Source organism: Lepus europaeus, chromosome 2 (assembly GCF_033115175.1).
Source record: "Lepus europaeus isolate LE1 chromosome 2, mLepTim1.pri, whole genome shotgun sequence".
NCBI lineage: Eukaryota > Metazoa > Chordata > Mammalia > Lagomorpha > Leporidae > Lepus > Lepus europaeus.
Window position 1 is genome coordinate 110,011,235 of NC_084828.1, and position 17,464 is coordinate 110,028,698.

The 17,464-nt window shown below is 37.8% G+C and overlaps 1 protein-coding gene across 3 annotated transcripts in view; it reads right to left on the bottom strand.

Annotated features, from left to right (window-relative positions):
* Nucleotides 1-4,594: 4,594 nt before the first annotated feature.
* Nucleotides 4,595-17,464, bottom strand: part of SKIL (SKI like proto-oncogene) — a 32,743-nt gene continuing 19,873 nt past the window's right edge. For all 3 annotated transcript variants that reach the window (XM_062211930.1, XM_062211933.1, XM_062211931.1), the window contains exons 4-7: nucleotides 16,162-16,394; nucleotides 10,458-10,699; nucleotides 9,937-10,161; nucleotides 4,595-8,886 (exon numbers count right to left, since the gene is read on the bottom strand). In XM_062211930.1, the coding sequence (XP_062067914.1) occupies nucleotides 8,728-8,886; nucleotides 9,937-10,161; nucleotides 10,458-10,699; nucleotides 16,162-16,394 (859 nt within the window). In that variant the 3' untranslated portion in view covers nucleotides 4,595-8,727. The remainder of the gene's footprint in view (nucleotides 8,887-9,936; nucleotides 10,162-10,457; nucleotides 10,700-16,161; nucleotides 16,395-17,464) is intronic.

The following is a 17,464-nucleotide window of genomic DNA, read 5'->3' on the forward strand; positions in this document are numbered from 1 at the left end:
CCTGGCTTCAGCCTGGACCAGCCCTGGCTGTTGGTGGCCATTTGGGGCATGAACCAGTGGATGGAAGATCTCTGTGTAACTCTTTGAAAGAAATAAATGAATAAGCCTCTTTTAAAAAACATTCTCAGACACCTGCAACTATTAAGGTGAAATCCTCAACTAATAGAAAATCTGAACAGATTAATAAGGAAGGGTCTGGCACTCTGGCTTAATGAGCTAAGCCTCCCTCGCATTCCATATGGGTGCCGTATCATGTCCCAGCTGCTCCTATTCCGATCCAGCTCTCCGCTTATGGCCTGGGAAGGCAGTGGAAGATGAGCTGAGTGCTTAGGCCCCTACTGCCACATGGGAGACCTAGAAGCTTCTGGCTCCTGGCTTCAGATAGGCTCAGTTCCAGGCATCGTGGCCTCTTGAGGAGTGAACCAGAGGATGAAAGACCTTTCTCTCTGTCTCTCCCTCTCTCTGTCTGTAACTCTACCTCTCAAATAAATAAATAAAAACTTAAAAAAAAAAAGAGTAAGGAGACCAAATCTATTTAAAACTCTTCCATCAAATGCCAGGATCCGATGGCTGCAGTCCTGAATTCTACTAGACATTTATGGAAGAAATAACACCAATCCTTCTCAAATTCTTGAAAAAAAAATTGAAGAGGAAGAAAAACTTCCAAATTCATTTTATGAGGCCAGCTTACCCTGATGCTAAAGCCAGATGAGGACACTACAAAAAAATTACAAACCAATATCCCTGATGAACATAGATGCAAAAATCCTTTACAACATACCAAAAAACTGGATTCCACAGAAAATTTAAATGATCATTCATAATGAACAAGTGAAATTTAATACTGGGTTGCAGGATGGTCCAACATATCCAAGTTTATAAACATGATGCACCACATCAACAGAATGGAAGACAAAAATAATATGCTCACCTTAATAGATGCAAGTCAACATAATTTCTTGATAAAAACTGAACAAAGTATATAAAGAATGCATTAACAAATGTTCTTCAACACAATAAAGGACATAAACAAGCCCATAGCTAACACAGTATTTAATGATAAAAAGTTGAAAGCTTTTCCTCTAAGAACCACTTCAAGACAAGGAAGCCCACTCTTGCTGCATCTATTCAGAAAAAAAAAAAAAAAAACTAAAGGCATCACACTACCTTACTTAAAACTCTACTACAAAGCTATAATAATCAAAACAGCATGGTACTAACATAAAAACAGACACATAATTCGATGATCAATGAAACAGAGACCCTACAAGTAAATTCATACATTCATAATCAATTTTCAACAAAGGTGCAAAGAACACATGAAGGGGAAGGGCAGTCTCTTCAATGACCGATGTCTGGACAAGTAGATCCTTAGATGCTGAAGATACTAGATGCAAAAATCAACCCAAGATGAATTAAAACCTTAATGATAAGACCTCAAACCACTAAAAGAAAATGCAGGAGAGAAGACGAATAACATTGTTCTGAGCAATGTTTTTTTCTTTTTTTATGTGAACCTAAAAGCACAGACAACAAAAGCAAAAATAGGCAAGTAAGATTCATCAAGCTAAAAAGCTCCACACATATAAGGAAACCAATCAACAGAGCAAAAAGACAACCTATGGAATGTGAGAATATACTTGCACACCATACACCTGAAATAAGATTACTACCCAAAACATGTGAGGAACTCAACGCGAAAGTATGAAAATAAGTAACATAATTTTTAAATGGGCTAAAGATCAGTGGAGACCACTGTGTGGCACAAGATGTTAAGCCACTGTTTACAACACCAGCATCTCATATCAGATTCCTAGTTCTAGTCCCAGCTACTCCACTTCCAATAAAGCTCCCTGCTAATGGCCTAGAAAAGCTGTGGAAGATGGCACATGGGCTTGTGCCCCTGACACCAACACGGGAGACCCAGATGAAGCTCCTGTCTCCTGGCTTTGGCCAGGCCCAGCCCCAGCCATTGCAGCTATTTGGGGAGTGAACCAGCGGATCAAGATTCTCTCTGTCCCCCTCACTGTGTAACTCTGCCTTTCAAATAAATCAATCAAAAAACAAAACAGACTGGCACAATTTTTTTTTTTTTTTTACTTTCTTTATTTGAAAAGCAGAGTTATAGAGAGGCAGAGGCAAAGAGGGAGGTCTTCCATCTGCTGGTTCAATCCCCAGATGGCCTCAACAGCTGGAGCTGTGCTGATCTGAAGAAAGGAGTCAGGAGCTTCTTCCAGGTCTTCCACCCAAGTGCAGGGGCCCAAGGACTTGGGCTATCTTCTACTGCTTTCCCAGGCCAGAGGAGAGAGCTGGACCAGAAGTGGAGCAGCTGGAACTCAAATTGGCATCCATATGGGATGCTGGCACCATAGGCAGTGGCTATACCCATGGGCTGGCACCACAGGCGGTGGCTATACCCATATGCCATAGCACTGGCCCAGCACAATGTTTTTTAAACAATCCAACCACATGCTGTGTGCAATACACTCATTTAAAATCTAGAAAAAATAGAATAAAAGTGAAAGGATGAGAAAAGATATTCCATGCAAACAGTAAGCAAAGGAAAACTTAGGTGGCTACATTATCAGACAAAATAGACTTTAAAAGCTATTGTGGGGCTGGCCTGTGGCATAGCAGGTGAAGCTGCTGCCTTAGGCACCAGCACCCCAGATAGGCACCACTCCAATTTCCAGCTATTCCATTTCGAATCCAGCTCCCTGCTAATGGCCTGGGAGAGCAGCAGAAGGTGGCCCAAGTCCTTTAGACCCTGTCACCTGCTTAGAAGACCTGCTGGCTCACAGCTCCTGGCTTCAGATCTGCACAGGTCCAGTCATTTGGGCCACCTGGGAAGTGAATCAGCAAATGGTAGACCTGTCTGTCTCTGTCTCAAGTAAATAAATCTTTAAAACACACACACACACACACACAAGACTTCACACTCATAAGGACAGCCGTTATCAACAAAATACATAGAAAGGAACATGTTGGTGAGGATGAGCAGAAATCAACCTTTGCATTTCTGGTGAAAATATAAAATGATGCAGCCCTGTAGAAAAGGCAAACTTTAAACATAAGATCAGCATGTGACTTTCACTCCCAGGGATCTTCTAAGTAAGAATCTGAATATTGTAGATCCCTGTAGTCCCGTGTTCACAGCAGCATTACTCCTATTAGCTAAATGGCAGAAACAACCCATATCCACCAACAAATAAATGGAATGTTGTACAAACATAGAATATTCAGCCATAAAAAGGAATGAAATGGACTGCTTGAAAATACGCTAGATGAAATAAGCCAGACACGGCCGGCGCCGTGGCTTAACAGGCTAATCCTCCGCCTTGCGGCGCCGGCACACCGGGTTCTAGTCCCGGTTGGGGTGCCGGATTCTATCCCAGTTGCCCCTCTTCCAGGCCAGCTCTCTGCTGTGGCCCGGGAGTGCAGTGGAGGATGGCCCAAGTGCTTGTTCCCTGCACCCACATGGGAGACCAGGATAAGCACCTGGCTCCTGGCTTCGAATCAGCACGATGTGCCGGCCGCAGCGGCCATTGGAGGGTGAACCAGCGGCAAAAAGGAAGACCTTTTTCTCTCTCTCTCACTATACACTCTGCCTGTAAAAAAATTTAAAAAAAAAAAAAGAAAGAAATAAGCCAGACACAAGGACAATCTTTTGATTCCACTTAAAAAGCTAGAAAAGGCAAATTCTTAGAAAGTACAATAGAGGTTTATCAGGGCATAAAGGGGAAAGGAAAACAGTGAGTTTGTTTAATAGGTTCAGAATTTGTTTGGAATAGCAAAAAAAAAAAAAAAAAAAAAAACATGGAAATAAGTGACGGTTGAGGAACACTGTGAATCATGTACTTAATGATATTAATTCACACACTTCCCTGGCAAGTTCTGTTTAGTTACCACAAAAATAAAATTAGACTTTAGAGGCATTATAGTCAGACTATATGGTCTCCACCTTCTGATACTCAGTCTTGGATCATGCGTAAACTGGACTAGTAGCTAGCTTCTAACAGGATGAGGCAAACGTCAGTGTGTGATGTAAGAGTCTAGGTCATAAAGAAATTGTGGCATCACTGGAGTAAGCCAGTCACCAGGTCCAGAGTGAGCAAGTGAGCACCACCTGTTAACAGCGATGTGACAAGCTCAGAAGCAAATCCTCCAGCCAGCTCAAATCAAACTTGGCAACATCCTAATCACACTCCTACAGGAGCTCCTGAACCAAAACACCAGTAACCTATCATCCAGCCTGCAATCCTCAGACAAGTAAGCTATTTGTTGTTTCAAGCTGCTACATTTTGGGTAATTTACTATGCAGTAGTAGGTAGCACACTAGGGATGGAGTAAATATTTTAAAGCAAGAGGTCAAGTATCATGAAAAAGAGACATCATCAGATGGTGGTATTATAATCACCTGGAATTTTGCATAAATTTTCTTACTTTATAAAATAGTTTTTTTAAGTTAATCACATAGTGTGTAATGAGTAACAGCCATTGAAGAAATGAAAAGGAGAAAAATGTCGATTTTAGGGGACAAGAAAGTTAACCTCACACAGGATACTGAGATGAATCAAATTTCATTGGCATTAAAAGTTTTTATTTGGAATTTGATCCACAATCTATACAAGTTATTTACAAGCCATGAAAATGGAAAACAGCACAAAATACAATTGAGGTATAAGCTAAGAGCACAGTATGTCATGTTTCAATAAATATAATTCAAAATTTGTAAACTAAATGACCAGATAAATGAGTCTTATATTTTAGTAAAACCATATAAAATATTTATTTCACGTGAGGTAGAGGACAGTTTTGTTTGTCATGTAATGCAACCAACCACAGCAATTTTAACCATAAAACTGTACATCATTGGCAAAATTTTAAATTGAGTTATGGTCAATAGTCAGCAATTTGTACAACAGTTGCAGAACAGCTAATTCCCATTTACCACTTCACAGATTAAGTTTAGAAATAATTTAAGACTTCTATGTTGGCTTAAAATTATCAAGATAAACATACAGTCCTAACAAGATGGTTTAAAGCAAGTATATTTTAATTTTCAAAAACTCTAATTCTTCAAAAGTGCCTAGGTTTAGCAATTATTTTAGTAAAATGTTTTTACCAGAACTACTTCTTTAAGTATGCTGTGCTTTATTTTCAAGTGAGGTATCTATAGTGAAGGAAAAAAAATCTTATAAATTTCTTTTATATTATACTAACTTAATACACTATTTTGTTTTCTGGGCTTAACTTTTAGAATTGTTTTTACATTTGATCACTTTCTAGTTCAAAAACAGTAGCGCTACATAAAACATTTAACTGTATTACTAAACAGGGCTCCAAAGTGTATTAGTTTAAAAGCCATTTAAATGGAAAGATTTTACCAAAAAAGAGAGACACTGTCCTTTGAAACAAGATGCAATATAAAATACCCATAATGCTTTTTCTTCCAATATTGGAAGGAGCCTATACTACAACAAAAATTTAAGCTGTTTAAATATTCAATTCCACAACATACATTACAGCAGTTATAAGTCCCTTATTGCTGAGAGCTTCCATAAAAACTATTAACAAGTAGTTCTAAGCACAGAAATAGATGTACAGTATAAGCACAATTTTTCATTGTTAATTTTTAATGTCCTATCATGTGTATTGAACTCATAAAAGGCAAATTAAAAAATGAGGGTTCTTCCCTAGATAACCAAAACACAAGTCTTAACTGTTGAGAAAATTTTAGAAGTTGATCAAAACCATCAACACCAGCTTTAATTCTAGAAAAATATCTTGAGTATGTTTTATATTACTTGAATTTCCTTATCATTTTACTTTCCTTCAAACAGAAGCCACAGATGTGCAAATAAACTAGTTGTTCTGTCATAACTTCTAAAAGGTATGAATAACCTGCAAATATAGTACTCAATCTATTTAACCTACTTCAGTAACTGTTTTATAACTCAATATGTACAAATGTTTTATATCTAAACCAGTAATATATTAAATGCTATAAAATTGGTTCAAGAAGCATAAAACATACTGGTTCTCATGACGCAGAAATTCAAGCAAAATATGCTTTACAAAATCTAAAGTACAAGCCAAATTTAAGTTGCTGGTCAAATGTTTTCATAGTGTTACAAGTTACACTTACGAAATTAGGATGTTTTAAGAATTTCCTCAATGACAGAAGGAAGTTTACACAGATTACTTTTTAGATTTGGTGCATTTTTTTCATAATATTCAGACTACGTTAACTATTACCACCCAAATTAAACTACCCAGTAAGCTGTTCTTTCCTCCTTCTAAAGACATACAAAGTTAAAACTTTTTAAAGGTTTCTTTTATGCAGCCTTTTAGAGTAAACATTTTTACTTTTCTTAAAAAAAAGTAATATGAAGTCTAGAATCTGCTAAAGAATGTGGCACACATAAACTAATACCAAAACAAACTTTAAGGTAGCAACCCACACACAAAACAAGCATGCAAAGAAGAAACAAGGGTTACATGGATAACACATTTTAGCAGAGGCCACTTTAAAAGTTTTACAAAATCTATTGTTTTCAAGCTGTGTGGTACAGTATAACTTAGAGTTACTTTTAACAATATTAGCTGTAATGTCTACAATTGACTAAAAAACTATTTTCAAGGAAGTTAGAAAGCTATGGCACACTAATGTACTGGAAATGAAGAGTATCACATGGCAAGTTTCCTTTAAGTTAAGGACTACAAATATACAGAGTTTAAAATAATTCAGAAGTATTTAGACACTGCTTAGAATTTTATAATATATTTCAAAGGCTAAGCAAGTTATTTTAGAAGTTTTGGATTGACACAAGTAAACTTATCATTTAATAAGTAACATAAATGATAAGAGAGCTTATCATTTAATAAGTAACATAAGCAGAACTTATCATTTAATAAGTAACATATGTGAATTAGAAAACTAAATGAAACTATAGGTACTTGATTTTGCCTTCCAAAAAGCTGAGTTACTACACAACTGATTTACAACTAAAATAAAAGTGTATCATAAATGTAATTTTTTTTGCAAGGTCTAAATAAATTATAGAGAGATAGGCATTTTCAACATTTGTTCTACCTTGAGATTCCAAGAATCAATAAATTAAATTACAGAGTAAATATAGTAAAAATTGAAATGAAAGTAGAAAATACACATTTAGATCATACTCTGTTTAGTAAAGTTCCCTTTTGGGAACTATAGAAATTCTTTTGGGATATATGAGTACCATTAAGAACAATCTGAAAATAACTGGTTAATGATAATATATGTGATTTTTTTTTTCTTTTTAAGTTTTACCAACATTGGAGTACCTGCCTTCTACACTGGACATAGCATACAACTTTCATTCTAGTTCACTTGTATTAATTACATACAGAACCTTGTCAGAAAGCATGAAAAACAAAATTCATGGGGTTAATAATGTCAACTACTGGTGCTTTCAGGAAACTTCCTTTAAAAAACTGCATACTAACAATTTTTTTTCTATTATCTTTTAAGCCAAGAATTAACAGGAAATTTGCTTTTAAAGAGTGACAGACTTTTCTGTGCAAAAAAAAAAAAGTACAGAAGATGTTGCCTTTTCCCAAACTATGGAATTCTTTTGTCAACTAAAAATTATCTAAAAATTTTAGTAGCAGATAATTAAACTCCTATACAAAGCTATCATACACTATCAGTTGACTGCAAATTCCTGATTTTGATGTTAAGTAGTAATTGAAAATGGTCCATTCGTGCAAATTTTTGGTAAGACTTAACATTTAACATACAAAAGTCCAAAATAACCTTCAATATGTTTAATATTTTACAATTTAAAGGAAAACAAATCCATTATATAAATTTCATTCCAACCCATAGTTACATACAAAACCTGTACAGAAGGACTGTGGATTGTATAGAAACTGATGTACATCAATGACACCAATTCTTCTCAACATTATTTTCACACCACTATTAACAACATACACAAAAGTTCAGAATTCATTATTTTTCTGAAGATATAGCATAAAAAATTTCTAAGTATAACCACATTTAACCTGAAAAACAAATTACAACTGCTTCTTACATTTAGCAGCAATGCATAACAAAGCATGTTACTCTTTCCAATGACACCCATGGGTTATGGTATTCCTTCATTAATGAAATTCCTCTTAGGAGACATTTAAAAGAGAACTGAGGATTGAAGAAATTCATTCCACTATCTGAACAAAGTAAAAGCAAATGTCTGTGTATAATGAGTATATATATCACTTATAAAGGAGATTGTGTTAATGAGAAAAATGCAGATTCAACTCCTTGAGTAGTTCTATAGTATATATTTGAAATATAATGCCACCATTATATCTAAAATTGAGTCTGAAATATGGATAACAAAATTGACCACATCTATTTCCCATCACATAATGCAGCTTTTAAAAAGTATACAATTGTTAAATTCACATTAGAAATATAGGCAGGTTATCTACTACTTGAAATCCTATATTGTTACTAAGCTGAAAAAAAAATACAAAGAAACCTACATTTTCATTCATTTGGAAAATGTAAAAATTTATGTACTAATATATAATCTCTTCACTTTCTTTGATCTACAAATGGATAGAATGCCTAGCTATTGTCATGCGGATAAGTTGTTCAGAATTCTATTACCAAAGCAAGCAATAAACAAACAAAAAAACCCTGTCAGCATACACAGATGATCTCTTTAACAGTTCCTATTCTTTAGCAGCCTTGGATGACTTCAAAATTTGCAGCTTTAACTCTTTTATCATCATCTCTAACTTCTGTCTTGCCTCCCGCTCCTGTCTGAGTTCATCTTGGAGTTCTTGCCTATCAGCTTCAGCGTGGTCCAGTCTCTGTCTCAGTTCTGCCAGCTGTGTGATTTAAAAGGCTGTGTCAATATTCATTTAGTTTTGTTTTTCCATTTAATCTTATACCATAGCAAAGACCTACTTTCACATTATGTTTTACGAAACAAACTATTTCATGCATACCACAGTCTTTTAAGTATCTAATACTATTACCTTGACATTCGACATGACATTAAATTGAAGATAAAGCAAAGGATCAAGAGAAATAAACACCTAAAACACCTACAGCACTTTAATTGTTTTCTGTGCATTACTAGATCCTTGTTACAGCCTGTTCAAGCTAATATTTGTACATCTTCCCTCAACTGTGAGCAATTATCAACGTAAAGGATTTGCTTATTTATTTTTGCTTCAGTGCTTCTGAATAGAGTAGGCAACAGTTATTTGCTAATATGTTGATTTGAAAGCATATATTACATTAAAATAATATTTGATTATTAGAGAGCTAGATTTACAATATAAGTAAATAAATTATAGAAACCCAATAAACTTTAAAGTAATAAAGCAGGCCGGTGCCGTGGCTTAACAGGCTAATCCTCCGCCTTGCGGCACGGCACACCGGATTCTAGTCCTGGTTGGGGTGTCGGATTCTATCCCGGTTGCCCCTCTTCCAGGCCAGCTCTCTGCTATGGCCCAGGAAGGCAGTGGAGGATGGCCCAAGTCCTTGGGCCCTGCACCCCATGGAGACCAGGAGGAAGCACCTGGCTCCTGGCTTCGGATCAGCGAGATGCGCCGGCCGCAGCGGCCATTGGAGGGTGAACCAACGGCAAAAAGGAAGACCTTTCTCTCTGTCTGTCTCTCTCTCTCACTATCCACTCTGCCTGTCAAAAAAAAAAAATAAATAAATAAATAAAAATTTCAAAAAAATAATAATAAAGCAATAAAAGTCAAATAATCATCTTAGACAATCTAGCACAAAATTGTGTTTAACAGAATTATCTACATTGAAATCTAGCCTAGTGAATGAGCATGACAAAAAGTAATTTCTTTAACAGAGCAGTAACACTTTCCATTCATGTTGAAAGGGCACATTATACACTGAGTAATTCTTACCTGTGCTGCATATTCAGCCTCTTTGTCTTTTTCCAAATTTGAGTCACATGTACATTTTTGCTTCATTACCTGCTCTAATTTTTTCTCTAAGTCCTTCTGTTCAACATAAAATTCTTCCATTCTTTGAGCATGTTCAGTCTGTAAAGATTCAAGTTCTTTCTGCAGATTCTGTTGTTCTTCAGTGAGTTCCCTCATAGCTTTTGAACTACTCAACATTTCCACTTCCTGTAAGTACAGAATCACAATACAATTTTATTTCCATCAGGTTAAAAATTAAAAAAAAAAAAAAAAAAAAAACTTTTAGTTCAGGAAAAAATAAGTCAGAAAATATATAAAATTCGTATTAGTTCTACATAGCAACAGTTATATTGAAAAATATCTTCTCTATAAATGTATTAAAATTGCCTACCAGTGTGAAACTGAACAATCTAACATATATTTGCAACATATCATCTTGACTTCTCTGAGAATGTGCAAAAGTATCTTTTCATAATGAATTATCATTTAAATAACAATTTTACCATCTGAAGTTGTTGCTTCTTTTGCAAAATTGAGTTCAGTTTTTCCTGTTGTTTTACATAAGTCCTCATTACTTCCTCCATGATTTTTCCTTTATCATCTTCACAAACGACATCTTTGACAAGGAGTGGAGATGATTCTGCAGTATCATGGCCAGTTCCCAACTTGTTTGTGTCTCTGACTAATTGGCAAGTGGTAGAGTCAGATTTCTTTTTACTCACAGAACTATGTAAGATTGATGGATCTTTGAGAGGGGAAAAAAAAAAAAAAAACAAGTAACAATAAATATCACTGTGTTAAAAAGTCACTGGAAGAATCCAGGAATGATATTAACAAGACAATTCCATTAAAAAATTAAATCAACAAGAATAAAATACTTAGGAATAAATTTAACAAAAATAGTTAAACATGTATAATAGCAACAACAAAACATCAAAGAAAGATGTGAATACATAAAAAGACAGTCCATGTTAATGGATTGGAACACTAAGTATTTTTTTTTTGACAGGTAGAGTTATAGACAATGAGAGGGAGAGACAGAGAGAAAGGTCTTCCTTCTGTTGGTTCACTCCCCAAATGGCCGCTACGGCCAACACTGCGCTGATCCGAAGCCAGGAGCCAGGTGCTTTTTCCTGGTCTCCCATGCGGGTGCAGGGGCCCAAGCACTTGGGCCATCCTCCACTGCCCTCCGGGGCCACTGCAGAGAGCTGGACTGGAAGAGGAACAACTGGGACTAGAACCCGGCGCCCATATGGGATGCCGACGCCACAGACGGAGGATTAACCAAGTGAGCCACGGTGCCAGCCCCCGGAAGGCTAAGTATTTTTAAGATAATAATATTCCCCAAATTGATCCACATGTTCAGTGCAATCCCTATCAAAATCCCAGCTGGCTTTTTGGCAGAAATGATAAGCTGATTCTAAAATTCATATGGAAATACAAAGACTCCAAAATAGACAAAACAATCCTGAAAAAGAATTAATAATTTCCAATGTTAAAGCTTGCTACAGATATCAAGACCATTGTGTGGTACTCACATAAGGAAAGATACATAGATCAACAAGAAAGAATTCAGAGTCCAGAACCAACTAAACCCACAATTTTTTTTTTTCCCTCCCAAAGAAACCTTTTATTTAGTGGATGTAAATTTCCTAAGTACAACTTTAGGAATATAGTGATTCTTCCCACCATACCCATCCTTCCCACCCCTGCTCCCACTCCTCCTCCTCCTTCCTCTCCCATTCCCAGTCCCATTCTCTATTAAGATTCATTTTCAATTAACTTTATACACAGAAGACCAACTCTATACCAAGTAAAGATTTCAACAATTTGTGTGCATGCACACACACACAAAAAAAACTGAGAACAGTTTTACAGTTAACTCATTGAGGACAGAGGTCCTGCATGGGAATTAAATGCACAATGACTCCTGCTGTTAATTTAACAACACTCTTATGTATGATGTTAGTGAGCACCCAAGGCTCTTGACATGAGCTGCCTAGGCTATGGAAGCCTTTTGAGTTCACAATCTCCATCAGTATTTAGACAAGGCCATAGCAAAGTGTAAGTTCTCTCCTCCCTTCAGAGGAAAGTACATCCTTCTTTGATGGCCACTTCTCTCCATTGGGGTCTCACTCACAGAGATCTTTTTTTGCCACAGTGTCTTGGCTTTCCATGCCTGAAAGGCTCTCGTGGGCTTTTCAGCCAGACCAGAATGTTTTAAGGGCTGATTCTGAGGTCAGAGTGCTATTTAAAGTGATTGTCATTCTATGAGTCTGCTGTGTTGACTGCTTCTCTCCTTATGGAACATTTTCTCCTTTTTAATTCTATCTATTATTATTACCAGACACTTGATCTTATTTATAAGATCCCTTTAACATTTAATCATATCTATATGATCACTTTAACACTTACTATGATCACTTTAACAATTAAGATGGCATTTTTTTTCCACCCAGCTTAATGGGATTTGGGGTCCCATGGAAAGTTTTTAAACTATACCCTTAGAAGTTAGTCCATAGCAATGAATGCAGAACTATACAGCTTTACAGTGACAAACTTCCTCCCCTCTCTCTTATTCCCAATCTGATTGTTTACTGAAAGCTATTTTCAATTGAATTTATACACATGATTAACTCTATGCTAAGTAAAGAGTTCAACAAATAGTATGAAGAAGGAAAAAAAAATGTTCCTTGACAGTCAAGACAAGGGCTGTTCAAGTCATTGCTTCTCAAAGTGTCAATTTCACTTCTACAGGTTTCCTTTTAGGTGCTCTATTATCACAGATCAGGGAGAACATATGGTATTTGTCCCCTTGGGACTGACTTATTTCGTTTCATATGATGTAAACCCACGGTTTTATAGGCAATTGTTTTTTGAGAAGACTGCCAAACAATTCAATCAGTAAAGAATATTCAACAAATGGGCAAATGGATCTACATCCAAAAGAATGAGACTTGGTACAGGAGGGGGAGTCAACAATGTGGAACAGCAGCTTTAACTGCCTGCATCCCATATCAGAGTGCCGGATTCAAGTCCCAGCTATTGCACCTCTGATCCAACTTCCTACTATTTTGCCTGAGAGGCAGTAGATGATGGCCTAAGTACTTGGATTCCTGCCACTCCCATGGGTATCAAGATGGAATTCCTGGTTCCTGGTTTTGATCTGGCCCACCCCCTGACTGCTGCAGACATTTGGGGAGTGAACCAGTACATGGAAGTTCTCTTCTTTATATGTCTCTCCCTCTCTTCATCACTCTTTGAAATAAATATAAATCTTTAAGGGAAAATGAAAGTGAGGTTGGGGCCAGCGCTGCAGCACAGGTTGAGCCTCCGCCTGCCGCACTGGCATCCCATACCAGTTCATGTCCCAGCTGCTCCACTTCCCATCCAGCTCTCTGCTGTGGCCTGGGAAAGCAGTGGAAGATGGCCCAAGTGACTGGGCCCCTGAACCCCTGTGGGAGACCCAGAAGAAGCTCCTGTCTCCTGACTTTGGATCAGCCCAGCTCTGGCTGTTGCGGGCCATCTGGGGAGTGAACCAGCGGATGGAAGATCTTTCTGTCTCTCCCTCTGCCTGTAGCTCTGTCTCTCAAATAAATAAATAAAATCTTAAAAAAAAAAAGAGGTTGGACCTTACATTGTATATAAGTATTAATTCAAAAGGAATCAAAGATATAAATGTTAAGATCGAAGACCTAAATATTAAGAGTTAAATGTTAAATAATCCTGATTCTGAATTAGGGAATAATTTTTTCAGTATAAGAAACCATAAAGCAAGCAATCAAAAATTTATAGTTCTTACAATTTTAAAACTTCAATTGCTGTACTTTTTTAGAATGGCAATAGCTATAGAGGCTAGTAAGAAAGCCAGTGTATAAGGATCTAGGGTCAGGAATGTATAAAGAACTCTTGGAACTCAACAGTAAAGAGACAACCCAATTTAAAAAGAGGCAAAAGATCAGAACAGAATTTCTCCAAAGATATGCAATGTCCAAGAAAAACATGAAAGGGGCCAGTGTTGTGGCACAGTGTGTTAGGCTGCTGCCTATATCACCAGCATTCCCTATTAGAGTGCCAGCTGAGTCTCCACAGCTCCACTTAGGATTCAGCTCTCTGCTAATGCACCTGGGAAAGTAGTGGAACATAGCCTAAGTATTTGGGATCCTGCAACCCAAGTGGGAGACATGAATAGAGTTCCAGACTCCTGGTTTTGGCTGTTCCAGCCCCAGTCATCACAGCCATTTGGGGAGTGAATCAACACATAGGAGATCTCTTTTTCTGTCTCTCCCTCTCTGTCACTCTGCCTTTCAAATAATAAGTAAACAAATAAATTTAAAAATTATGGCCTGTGAATTGTGTGTTTTTAATGTTACTAGGATTAATCTGGGAAATAAAATATTACGTAATTGTGGCCATACAGGTAGGTTACTAATTACTACTTAACGTAATTAAATAAAAAAAAATCTGAGTTTTTAAAACCTCAAAAAGAGTATAGAAAATCTTAAAGAATTTCAGCTGGCACCGTGGCTCACTTGGCTAATCCTCCGCCTGCAGTGCCGGTACCCCAGGTTCTAGTCCCAGCTGGGGCGTCAGATTCTGTTCTGGTTGCTCCTCTTCCAGCCCAGCTCTCTGCTGTGTCCCAGGAAGGCAGTGGACGATGGCCCAAGTGCTTGGGCCCTGCACCCACATGGGAGACCAGGAGGAAGCACCTGGCTCCTGGCTTCAGATCGGCACAGCGCACCAGCCGTAGTAGCCATTTGGGGGGATGAACCAACGGAAAGAAGACCTTTCTCTCTGTCTCTCTCTCTCTATCTAACTCTGCCTGTCAAAAAAAAAAAAAAAAAGAAAGAAAATCTTAAAGAATTTCAATTCCGTATGAGGAATATTAAATAACTGGAAGATTCTCTAACTGTTGCAAGGCAGTCACACTGCCTAAGCACAAAGCAAAGTTGTGCTGCTCTATGGGAAGCAGCATTTGAGGGAACAGTTGTTTGATTCGCAGTATTTTCATTTAGATGAAGTCAGCATTCTGCATTTAAGTCAACTGCCCAGTTTCCAGAGCTTTTAATCTTTGCTTTTTATTCCATGACTAAGTTTCCCTGACTTACATAATTAACCAGTCTTATTTATATATACTCCTTAATATTAATAAATAACTTTCTCAGTTCATAGCAAATTCATAAAAAATACGGATCTACTAAAGAAATCTAACAGCAAAGAAAATACAGGGGAAAAAATGACAGCAAATCACTTGCAGTGATTATATACTTAACACATATAGTCCTCTCACGACTCTATTATATTACACACACACACACACACACAGCTCTCTCACTAACCTCTATAGCTACTGCCATTCTAAAAAAGTACAGCAATTGAAGTTGGGAGAGAAAAAAAATCACTCATTTTAAAAGGTCACATTTTTTAGGGTAAAAGCATTAACTAACTGAAAACCTTGCTTAAATAGCATTTTCTTTGAAAATGATCAATAAATTATGTCTATTAGATATTTGATTTTAAAAAGATAATTTCTGGAGGCTGGTGCTGTGGCACAGCGGGTTAAAGCCCCAGTCTGCAGCACCCGCATCTCATATGGGCGCCAGTTTGTGTCCTGAATGCTTCTCTTTCAATCCAGTTCTCTCCTATGGCCTGGGAAAGCAGCAGAAGATGGCCCAAGTGCTTGGGCCCCTGTACCCGCATGGGAGACCCGGAAGAACCTCCTGGCTTCAGATCAGCTCTGCTCTGTCCGTTGTGGTCATTTGGGGATTAAACCAGCAAATGGATGGAAGACCTCTCTCTCTTTCTCTCTCTCTCTGGCTCTACCTCTCTCCGTAAATCTTTCAAATAAATAAATCTTAAAAAAAAAAAAAGTAATTTCTAATGCCAGCATTGCCACAGAGTTAAGCCGTTGCCTGTGGCACCGGCATCCCACATGGGTGCAGGTTTATGTCCCAGCTGTTTCACTTCCAATCCAGCTCTCTACTAATGCAGTAGAGTATGGTCCAGTACTTGAGCCCCTAAACCCATGTGGGAGACCTAGGAAAGCTCCTGGCTTTGGCCTGGCCCATCCCTGGCCATTGCAGCCATCAAGGGAGTGATCCAATGGACTGAAGATCTCTCTGTCTCTCCCTCTTTCCCTATAACTCTGCCTTTCACATAAACGGATAAATCTTTGGGGAAAAAAAAAGACAGTTTCTGAATACTTACCTAAACGGTTATATAATTCTCTACTTATTTTTAAATCCATTTTCTCCTGTTCCTCAAGTGAGACATCTGGGTAAGACACTGCTTTTTGATGTTTACCACTACCGTGAGGCTTCTCTGATATTCGTGACACAGACTTACTTGCCTCTGTCTTTGTGACCTCTTTAGACTGAGATATGGCAGAAGTAAGTGACACATTGGGGGCAACCACTTTATCACACATGTATAAATAGTAGCTGAAAACAAAGAAAAGCAAAATAAGATACTTATTACATTTAGGTAAAAAAAAAAAAACAAAATATGAAACATTTCTATGCATAAACTTTTTTTTAATCAAGACAGACAATGTAACAACTCAGAAAATAAGGGTCACAGAAACAAACTCTTAAGAAAAATGGACATTTTAGGCATTAAGAACAAAATTGATTTTTGTTATTTTGTAAATTTTTTCACATTACAAAGATACTAATAAAGAAAATCCGTTTCCTCCTTTCCTCAAAATCAACTGAGAACTACAGGCAGTAAGCATTTTAACAGCCCTGACTGGGTACGGTTAATTCCAAAAGAAGACAGGTCATATGCTACTTTGGAGGATTGTTTTCATATTCACCACCCCTCCAAAGCAGAGCATCGTTGCACTCTGCCTGTGATGAGGTTGCTTCACGATAGGCCCAATGAGGAGTTCCCAAGGCCCTTCTTATATAGCCCAGAGAGAACAGGTACTCTGAATGCTGCTGCCTACCTACTCCACAGTTTTACTTGTATCAAATACCATAGCACAATCTTCTTAAAATACTTTGGTACAGGGGGCCAGTACTGTGGCATAGTAGGCTAAGCCTCTGCTGGCACTGCAGGCATCCCATATGGGCGCTGGTTTATGCCCCAACTGCTCTACTTCCGATCTAGCTCTCTGCTATGGCCTGGGAAAGCAGTGGAAGATGGCCCAAGTCTTTGGGCTTCTGCACCCATGTGGGGCAACCCAGAAGAAGCTCCTGGCTTCCAATAAGCCCAGCTCCGGCCACTGCAGCCATTTGGGGAGTGAACCAACAGATGGAAGACCTTTCTTTCTGTCTCTTCCTCCCTCTTTATCTCTACCTCTCAAATAAACAAATAAAAATCATTTTAAAAATTTAAAAAAAAAAAATGGAGGCCAGCGCTGTGGTTTAGCTGGTAAAGCCACTGCCTGCAGTGCCAGCATCACACATGGGCACTGGATCAAGACCCAGCTGCTCCACTTCCAATCCAGCTCTCTGCTATGGCCTGGGAAAGCAGTGGAAGATGACCCAAGTCCCTGGGCTCCTGCACC